Source organism: Aulostomus chinensis, chromosome 15 (assembly GCF_037954235.1).
Source record: "Aulostomus chinensis isolate RoL2024-O1b breed Wild chromosome 15, RoL_Achi_v1.0, whole genome shotgun sequence".
NCBI lineage: Eukaryota > Metazoa > Chordata > Actinopteri > Syngnathiformes > Aulostomidae > Aulostomus > Aulostomus chinensis.
The window spans coordinates 24,371,869-24,382,232 of record NC_141334.1 but is presented as its reverse complement, the minus strand read 5'-3'; the positions used below and the strand labels follow the sequence as shown (position 1 = coordinate 24,382,232).

Here is a 10,364-nt window from a genome sequence, read left to right as displayed (position 1 = left end):
GATTGACGCTCATACAAAACTCTTGATGAAAGAAGATACTTGGTCCTTTTTCTGATGTTGTCAACTATGTTTATCCAATAATCGTATCACAAAATGATCTGAGGGTCTTGAAATATTAGTATAAATGTTCACGAAGTCTGGTGGGAGCTGGCAACGCTTCAAACGACCTTGGCAAGGAAAGAGTTAAGTGGCTTCCACCTCCCAGCTGCTGGCTGGTGCTGCTTCTTCCTGTCTTGAAGGACTTCTGATGTTTTTGTTCCTGAGAGCGACAGGGAGGTGAAACCTGATCAGATGTGGATTTTGCGAGAGGGAGCAGAGCGATGCTGCACTGAGGAGCAAACATTCCTTCCTGCTTCCACTAGGTGGTGCCAGAGAACACCCACTTACTATGTTGCTGTACATGAAGTGAAGACAACACGGTGTCATTCTGATGTATCAAATGTTGGCCATTCAGTCAGGTTTACTTCCTGTGACCACTTAGTGGCGCTACGACTTTAATTCAGTTTCTGGATGTCCTCAGGACTTTTACAACCGCCTTGTTATTTCTAGGTTTGATCGACAACAGAAGCCTGGTGGTCGTTGGTCGACTGATGGATCTTTGATCCTTTGATGTCAGAGGAAAGGCAGAGAAGAAGAAGCTGGTTGGTTGGTGATGAGTTGGACAGCAGCACTGAGAGTGAGAGAGACGCTGACACAGCGGTTATTGGAGCCACTGGACAAGAGTCGCACTTGAAGAATCATTTCTGACAACGGCTCAGTGCACCTAAACGTCACTGAGGACAATCCTGGAAAGTTCAGACACCTGAGATCCAGGTGAGAGACTTTCCATGGATCTGGTACGACAGCACGCTGAGGACGCTAGATTGATCCCAACCAATAAGCATCCTGGACTTGAATACGGGACAGAACCTTCTTGGTGGTCGTCTGAGCAGGTCCCCTGTTCTAAGAGGTCTGCTTGTTGGAGGCCGAGTAACTTAGCAACAATGACATGATGGGTTTATTTATGGAGCAGCTGTCAAGAGCAAATGTCACAAAGGCAGAGCATGAAGACAAAGCCACTAACAACATGACAGCCCAAACCAGCTCCAAACAAAAGGTCAAAGACACAATCATCAGGCAGAAAGCTCCTTTTCACTTCAGTCATTAAACCAATAAATCAAAAAGTTGAGGTGTCAAGTGATTAAAAGTGTAAGGCACCGTTGCAGCGGCGCCACTCCTGAACACTGAAGCTGGGCTGAAACCAGGAGGGCGACCTCAGCTGGACGTCGCTCCCCTCCACTCTCCCACCGATGAAAGTCGTCGGCCATCTTACCAGTGAGGTGTGTGAGGCTGAGGCAGGTCACCTGGGAGGGGAAGGGGCACATGCCGCGTGCATGACACGTCAATCACGGACCAGCACTTCCTGTTTATACCTCCTCAAATTCATTGCTTACATTTTTGTCTGGTCAATGTAATCCCAAAATATATTTTGTCAGTTTTTATCATCAGGGATCTTTTTTTTTGTTCATCTCAGGAAAAAAAGGGCAGGTGGAATTTTACTACCAGCTGGTTAACAAAACGACTACTGGGTGAGCAGATGGTTGGATGAGAGGAGCCGCTGGTTGAGTTGGTGAGATGCAGGCGAGGTAGATTAGTGAGGGGGCGCGGCGCCATCTTGTTCCTGCATGGGGACTTCTGCTGCTCCGTGATACAAATACGTACTGTACACTGTACAAACACGACAAATACCACACACCAGGAAACAAATACAATCATCATCAACAATCACACCTTCATTTCTAGTCTTTTATTTCACAGTGAAACAATGTACATTCAGCAGCAACGACTGGCGCGCTCACAACAACACTGATCATAACCTACAGTTAACACAATCCTCTACTCAAAGCACGATCTGGTTCTTTGTCACTTTTCCAAAAAAGGGAGGTGTTGGCTGCCTAGAAAACAGTCCAATAAGGTTGTCAAAAGTCATCAAATTGCAACGCAAAATGTTGCCATGCGTCCTGCACACTGGTGATCTCACATCAGGAGGAACCAGCCACCTCTGACCAGACCAGAGTGAAGTTTTCATTGGGACCTGTAAAAACGCAGCACTGCACCGTCACTGATTTCCAACCTTTCACCGAACATCAGAAAGGGTGGCAACAGGAAGTGTGAGGGGGATGGGACGTGACCGCGCACAAATGGATTCATTTTACTGCCTTAAAAATAAACCTCAGGCTTCTGGTTCTGCCACTGAGAGATTGAGAGCCTGATTTGCGAGCTCCCCGACCGTCTGTCAGAGATCAGCAGCCAGTAAATCAGGTCCACGACAGCTGGTCGCAGTCTTCTCTCATCACTGTAGAGATCACAGGACCCTGTGATCTCAGGAGACTTCAGAGCACATCACAGCTGACCTCAGCCTCCCAGTTCAGACGGACGTCTTCCAAGACGACTCCTGCTGGAACAACAACAGGCAGGACACTAAAAGAGCGGGTCACACTCACCAGGAACAGCAGTCCAGCCTCATTCAGGGTTTTTATGTGTTTGTTCAAACATTTTCCACTTCTGCTGTTTTTTTAGACCAGATCTTTTTGATTTAGAAAAGTCTGATGGTGTGGAAGGAGGCTTATTGATCAAAAGAAACATGGTGGGAAGAGCAAGCAGAACATGTCGCTGCATTAAAGACAAGTAATTTGACAGATTTATTCAAGATGAAACAGGGACAGCTTCATCAAGGACCTTTGGACACAAACAGGTGCCTGTCATTCTCGAGGTAGGAGGGATTACAGGCGAATTGATAAATTCTGGTTGCTTATATCAAAGATCCTTTATTGATTTAAGAAGACAGGAACAAAGCAAAATGACAAACCTCTTGAAAGGCCACGCCTCCTTCAACACCACAAAATTGCCCGCTTGGACTTTGGAAGGGAGCGGCAAACATGGGACATTCAAAGGTGGAAGAAAGTTTTGTTCTGTAACGAGCGAAAATGTAACCTTGATGGTCCTGATGGCTTCCAATGTCACTGGCATGACAAGGAGAAGCCACCTGAGATGTTTTCTAGGCAGCACAGTGGGGGGGGGGGGTGCCACCATGATCCTCATCATCTTCTATCCACTTTCACCTGACACCAAGATGTCTATTGGGTCAAGGAAAAAGTGCATCGGAACTTTTTGGATCCAGCCCCATCAGGATGGGTCCCACAACCCTTGCCTCTTTGCAGTTACAGTTTAAAGCCACTAGAGGGCTCCCTATGATTCACAGGTGCTTCAGATGAGGGTTCTAGGTCAACACAGCTACGTTGCCAGTGGTCTGGCTAATAAAGCATTTGCTTCGTTTTTATTATACTCAGTAAATCAGCTTTACTACATTTGATGGACACTCCAGGAAAACTCCCACTCAGGCATTTTTCCAGTCCAAACAAGCTTTTAGTTTAATGGTCACTATGGCAACTAGAAATTGAGTTTTGAATTTTAGATGAAGGTATGCTTTATGGTGACTTGTCTTCAAAATAAGACCCAGACCTGCTTAATGTCAAGAGTGAACAATTCACTGATTAACAGCCTCAACCAGTCAATGAAAGGGAATTTCAAAAGTCACCCGGTATTCGTCAGGCAGTTGCCTCCAATATATATTTTTAAACCTCCCAGCTGATATACCTTGGGATTTTTATTGCCTCACGTCACCACCATAAAAGGAAGCCAAGGGCAACTGTAACTCCTGTTAAAGAGGATTAAGGTTTTAACCTAAGTGATAATTAAGCAGATGTCCATGATGTCCTGAAACTAGACACTTCAATTTCTCAAGATGTCCTGCAAATACAAGAGTACGTTGTCAGATGGGTTACAAGATTTTATTTGTCAAGAACACAACATTTCAGTATACAAAACACAGAACAATACATGAGTGCTCATTGTGCCTCCAAACAAGTTGTTCCCACTTTGTCAAACATTGCAATGTGATCCCTGAACCCGGTTTTAACTTTATCATTACACTCTTTAGCTTGATGCAATGTGCTACAAGAGGGTTCCTTTCTTTAGGGTGTTGGAAGATAGTGGCAAGTAAGAGTGTTTAGTCGACCTCCTCAATGGTGGGACCAGAGGAGCCACCACCGGGAGCAGCACCTCCAGCTCCAGTGAAGCCACCAGGCATGCCTTCTGGCATTCCACCTGGCATGCCACCAGCACTCTGGTACAACTTGGTGATGATTGGGTTGCACACCTTCTCCAGCTCTTTCTGCTGGTGTTCATATTCATCCTTCTCAGCAGTCTGCAACATATCAAGTGTTACAGTAAATTCTTCACATTATGACACAAGTCCAGAATTTATTTATTCATTTATTTTTTTAAACCAGGTTGGACAAGCTGTTTCCTTCACCACTCAAAAGTCAATCCTTACCTGGTTCTTGTCAAGCCAGGTGATGACCTCGTTGCACTTGTCCAAGATTTTCTGTTTGTCATCGTCACTGATTTTGCCAGCAAGCTTCTCATCCTCCACTGTGGACTTCATGTTGAAAGCGTAAGACTCCAGACCGTTCTTGGCCGACACCTTTTCACGCTGAACGTCATCCTCTGCCTTGTACTTCTCTGCTTCTTGAACCATGCGTTCAATATCCTCCTTGCTGAGGCGACCTGGCATAATAGACATGAAAGCCATCAACGTCTGTTGCTGGGAAAACATTGTCATTTTATCAGGGGAGTTTAGCGTCACTTGTTCATTCTGTACCTTTGTCATTGGTGATTGTGATCTTGTTCTCCTTGCCAGTACTCTTGTCGACAGCAGAGACATTCATGATGCCGTTGGCATCAATGTCAAATGTCACCTCGATCTGAGGAACACCACGAGGAGCAGGAGGGATGCCAGTCAGCTCAAATTTGCCCAGAAGGTTATTGTCTCTGGTCATAGCACGCTCACCCTCAAACACCTGTTGGACATAAGCAGTATTAACAATTTTGACGAGAGACACCTGACCTTCAAGGAGAGCCATTTTGGCCTCACCTTTGGTGAAAATTTCTAATCAACTGTCACTACAAGTGTTTACCTGAATGAGCACACCAGGCTGGTTGTCAGAGTAGGTGGTGAAGGTCTGGGTCTGCTTTGTAGGAATGGTGGTGTTACGCTTGATCAGGACAGTCATGACACCTCCAGCGGTCTCAATACCCAGGGACAGAGGGGTGACGTCCAAAAGCAGCAAGTCCTGGACATTCTCTGACTTGTCACCACACAGGATGGCAGCCTGGACAGCTGAGAACATGAAAGAACTGTTTAAAAACAAGCTGGTCGTGTAAAAGTCTGAAGAGCAGCGAATGAGGATGAAGGAACAAACCAAACTTGTTATCATATTTAAGTGGACGAAGACTCTTACCTGCTCCATAGGCAACAGCCTCATCTGGGTTGATGCTCTTGTTCAGCTCCTTGCCATTGAAAAAGTCCTGGAGAAGCTTCTGGATCTTGGGGATACGGGTGGAGCCACCAACCAAGACGATGTCATGAATCTGCCCTTTATCCATCTTGGCATCACGGAGTGATTTCTCGACGGGGTCCAAGGTTCCACGGAAGAGGTCAGCGTTGAGCTCCTCAAAGCGAGCTCTGGTGATGGAGGTGTAGAAATCAACTCCCTCATACAGGGAGTCGATCTCAATGCTGGCCTGGGTGCTAGAAGACAGGGTGCGCTTTGCCCTTTCACAAGCTGTGCGCAGACGACGGACGGCTCTCTTGTTGTCACTGATGTCCTTCTTGTACTTGCGCTTGAACTCTGCAATGAAATGGTTGACCATACGGTTGTCAAAGTCTTCGCCGCCAAGATGAGTGTCACCAGCAGTGGATTTGACTTCAAAGATGCCGTCCTCGATGGTCAAAATGGAAACGTCGAAAGTGCCACCACCAAGATCAAAGATGAGAACGTTCCTCTCAGACCCAACCTGAAAAGTAAGGACATGTTTTTCCAAAGCCACTCATCTCCATTTGTGCCTCTTATTACTTTCACATAGCAGGAGTTTAACTTACTTTCTTGTCCAAACCATAGGCGATGGCAGCTGCAGTAGGTTCATTGATGATTCGCAAAACATTGAGGCCAGAGATCGTGCCAGCATCCTTTGTTGCCTGGCGCTGAGAGTCATTGAAGTAGGCAGGTACTGTAATAACAGCATTGTTGACAGTCTGCAAGGAAGAACAAGCCAAACATTAGTTGAAATTCATCAGTCTTTTTTTGTCCAGCACTTTTTCCATGCAAGCACTCACTTTTCCGAGGTAGGCTTCAGCGATCTCCTTCATCTTTGTCAGCACCATCGATGAGATCTCTTCTGGGTAGAAGGACTTGGTCTCACCCTTGTATTCAACTTGAACTTTGGGGCGCGTGTTGTCATTGATTACAGCAAATGGCCAATGCTTCATATCGGACTGCACAACAGTGTCGTCAAACCTGCGACCAATCAATCTCTTTGCATCTGCACAAAAAACAGAAAAAAAAAAAAGTTATATAAACCAAATAAAAAAAACATCGTCTGTTGTTGATTTGTTAAGATCACTCAGACATCCAAGGAAGGATTTGGCCATCTTTGGTTTTTCAACCTCTGGTGGAAACTACGAATGGCAGGAAAATCGTCATCACAGTGAGGCAACAGTGAAAGGGCCCCTTAGGACCACTAAATACTGCATTAGTCTCAAAGAGGTCTGAGATCATTCTTGCCTTCAGTTTAAACAGATCCCACAAGGGCAAAATGAACACCCCATTACTTTCTATTCAACAGAAAGTTTTGGTCACAGCGATGGTGGGACAGCGTAAGTTACTGAACCACCAATGTTTTAAAGTAAGTGAAGACAAGAATGAACTTAGACCACGGAACCGTTTCGTTTTCATACATACCGAAGACTGTGTTGGTGGGGTTCATGGCAACCTGGTTCTTGGCTGCATCTCCAATCAGTCTCTCAGTATCTGTGAAGGCCACATAGCTGGGTGTGGTCCTGTTGCCCTGGTCATTGGCAATTATTTCAACTTTGCCATGCTGGAACACGCCAACACAGGAGTAGGTGGTACCAAGATCGATGCCAACTGCAGGTCCCTTAGACATGATTGCTGGAGAAAACGAGGGAATGAGGGTCTTTTAATTCCAGTTCATTGAGACTCAAGAAGTACAGCAAAGACTGTTACAGTGTCAGCATTAATATGACGAGCTGTTGCAAACGCAAAATGCTCCCCATTGTTTCAGTTTTCTAATGACACTAACAGAGCAGAAACGTCTCTAATCGATAACTCTGAGCTCTCATGTGCATAAATCCCCCGGTGGAAAGAAGCCAGATCTACTGCCTAGAAACCATGAGGAATCCAGAGTCAGCAAGGTAACCGTCTGTCACATCAAGTGAATCGCCACCGACATCCATCACAATGCCCAATCTAACCACGTCATTAAGCACCCAATACGATCGATCGAGCAAGAGGCCTTCTGCTGGAGGAAAAACGTGCAATATTTCAGATTGGCTGCTGTGAAGAGAACTGACCTACATGGAACATGTTTACAGTTTATTTAAATTCAGAGAGCTGCTTAAGCAACTTTTAATTGAGAGCTCTACAACATAAAAAGTTGAATACATGTGTTCTCAGAATGTGTTCAGAATTTGTATTCAATTCTAAGTTTTAATATTCAATGCAAATTAAGCATACAGATTTAGAATTTAAGTGATTGTTTCACATCAAATGTGATGAAATGATCCGTTTTTAATGTATGAACAAGCATTACACATGTTTAAATTTCAGAATATTTCAATTTTATCAGTGACTCAAATCAAAGCATGCATACATACATATACTCATTCTTTTTAAGAAAAAAAAATTGCAAGTAGGTCGCTAAAACTTCAGATAATTTGCAAGTGTTGTCACTTCTCAGTATGTAACACTTATTTAGTAACGGCAGTTTTAGCAATTCCGATCACAGTTCCCAGCTTTAAATTCCAAAAATAGCTAAGGAACCAACCATGCGGCAAAAGCCTGGGATGACGTCGATGTGCAGAGAATGGCGGTCGTTCTAACCACGTGACAATGAGACGACAAGTTTACCACGATGTGTTAGAACTTCCGACCGGAAGAGGCCAGGAAGCTGCTAAGCCGATTTAGCTCTTAAATGTTTGATACAACCCCTGAAAAGGCCTATTAAATATGTTAAAAAAACACGCAACACTATACATCGAATATAAAATGCTTTTACTCTGAAGTCACGAGACGTGTTTCCGTTCCGTCGAGCTTGACTCATTGTTCGAGAACCTTCTTGAGCGTCTGTCTCACCCCCACCCCCCACCGTGGTCAGCGAGGCTGTAACCGTTATCAGAGGGGGTCGTTAAGACCAAAAAAAAAAAAAATCTACACCTGCAAACTGTGTTTAAACGCCATTCTCCGACCAGGTCATGTCAGCAACAGCCAACCAGGAGCAGGGTCCATTTTATAGACCAGCTCGTCACACTCGGTGAAACAACATGGCTGCTCAACGACGGTACACATTCAGACAACATGGGGGAATGGGCGTGCGACTTACTCGTTCAAGACTCACCGTATTATTAGGCCGAGGATGGCTGCAGATGTTAGGCTGGAATGGACAGCGGCCCGGGTGACTTGTCCTTGCCGGTGTGAGAGGTGAAGGGAAGTGTGGGAGATGCGGAACTCAATATATAAGCGGCGAGCAGCCAATCAGACGCCATGGCCGGCAAATCTCCCCAAAGGCTCACCAATGGTGCTCGGTGTTTGTCATGACGTTCGAGCAGGACGTCCGCTTCCTTTATCTGCGTTTTGTAATGTGTTTTATTGTTGACCGCATGGCAGGGATATCGTAGCATTTACTGGTGATACATGGCGAACTGTAGAAAAATAGGCTGTATTTGTACTGCGTATCACAGTACGACCTCACGGTCAGATTCATAGGTGCACAGCGGTGTAGGACGGTGACGCGGGGATGTTTTTACTCTGAAGTCACAGGAAGCGTGTCCGTTGCGTCCAAGCTTGACTCATTGTTCGAGAACATTCTGGAGCGTTCCATGCACCCTCAGCCACCGCACTCGCCCAGGTTGCAACTGTTAGCCTAGAGATTCACTGAGATTACAGCAACACGCGTTCTCAAGGTTATTTCACCAAGAACGCAAAGAAGAAGGCTCCGTTTTAATGAAAGGTTTTTGACGACTTGATAAAGTTGAATTAAAAGATTTGAGACAAGATTCAGAGTTGTTGGCATGCTTATTTTAAAAGATTGGACTGAAAGAAAGATGGCATTGAACAGATGAGTCTCGGTCAGGATGTGACATTTCTGGTTATATTTCCTGTCGGGATTTAGTGTGACTTTGTGCATGAAAAGTTCCATTCGTGCGTTATTGTGCTGCCGCATGTTCATGTCACCTTTGCTGTGTTGCAGTCATGCAACTCCACGTGGGATGGTGAACCTGTGGCTACTAAATAAAATCATTCATTCCTGTTCTCACTGACTACATCGAGCAAGCAGAGCTCTGGTGGGACTGCAGGGGAGGCAACTCAGCTCGCCAGCGGGGAGACAGCATCCACTGCACAGTCACTGCACCGTCGTCCTGTGCCAAAACCTTTGTTCATCCTATTTTACGGTTTGATGTACAGCAATGGAACGCTGCCTTGCCTGATCACAGCATTTTTTGCTCGGGTTCTATCCTGAGGTTACAGAGATTGTAACAAAAAGGTGGAGATTTCATGGTCAGACACATCCTGCTTCAATACATCTATGTGCTGCACAAACAAGTACACGAGGGGCCATTCTCGTGATTTTGTTGGTGTATATTTTATGATAGTTTGAAATGAATGTGAGACAGAGTTCACGTCCTGAATTTTCAAGTGTCTTTAAGGAAATATAATTTCTAATAAATCCGTTGAAACAGGAGAGGGGATGGCATGTGACAAGATGCCCTCCCAGAGAAGAAGGATGGGCTGTCGATTTTTGGTTCTGATAGAAGAACAGCCACATGCCGAGCGGGGGACAGGTATCAGAGGAAGGAGTGTTGGAGGAGGCGAGGACGTGGATCTTGCACTGTTGGATCATGCCCCTAAGTGCACAAGTGATGTGGAAACAGGGATTGGATACAGCAGCTCTGATAAATGCTGACTTGGAGTTTGCTTTGATGCTGTCAGAGTTAATAACCTGACCCCCTCGCGACGATCCAGGTTGTAGTTTAAAACATTACATCAAGAGAAGTGTTTCATGAGTTCTGCCAACCCCAACACCCGATAATTAAATGCCAGGTTTTCACAGATTTAAAAAAGAAGAAAGTCCCTGAAACTGACATGCGTACAGAGTAAAAAAAACGCAAAAGCAAAAATGATCAAAGTAGACAGAAAATAATAGAGTCCTTCAATAATAATTTGAGCAGGAAGTGAAGATGAGTC

The 10,364-nt window shown here is 45.1% G+C and overlaps 1 protein-coding gene and 1 non-coding gene across 2 annotated transcripts; both read right to left on the bottom strand.

Moving 5' to 3' along the window:
- Positions 1–3,816: 3,816 nt before the first annotated feature.
- hspa8 (heat shock protein 8) lies at positions 3,817–8,685 on the bottom strand. The gene is made up of 9 exons (XM_086225744.1): positions 8,518–8,685; positions 6,843–7,052; positions 6,218–6,423; positions 5,984–6,136; positions 5,343–5,898; positions 5,019–5,221; positions 4,703–4,901; positions 4,376–4,608; positions 3,817–4,246 (listed from the first exon to the last, which is right to left on the bottom strand). The coding sequence occupies exons 2-9, from the start codon at positions 7,045–7,047 to the stop codon at positions 4,049–4,051; spliced, it is 1,953 nt and encodes a 650-aa protein (XP_086081870.1). The 5' UTR covers positions 7,048–7,052; positions 8,518–8,685; the 3' UTR covers positions 3,817–4,048.
- LOC147249244 (small nucleolar RNA SNORD14) lies at positions 6,501–6,592 on the bottom strand. The gene has a single exon (XR_015109295.1). It is a non-coding gene; the product is annotated as a small nucleolar RNA SNORD14 (small nucleolar RNA).
- Positions 8,686–10,364: the final 1,679 nt, after the last annotated feature.

Bases quoted from the DNA above. Each gene is read 5' to 3' on its own strand.
- hspa8 (XM_086225744.1), bottom strand. From the start codon at position 7,047: ATGTCTAAGGGACCTGCAGTTGGCATCGATCTTGGTACCACCTACTCC. The intron at 5,222-5,342 runs GTAAGAGTCTTC...TCATGTTCTCAG, and splicing joins GGCTGTTGCCTATGGAGCAG to CTGTCCAGGCTGCCATCCTG. The intron at 4,902-5,018 runs GTAAACACTTGT...TATGTCCAACAG, and splicing joins AGCCTGGTGTGCTCATTCAG to GTGTTTGAGGGTGAGCGTGC.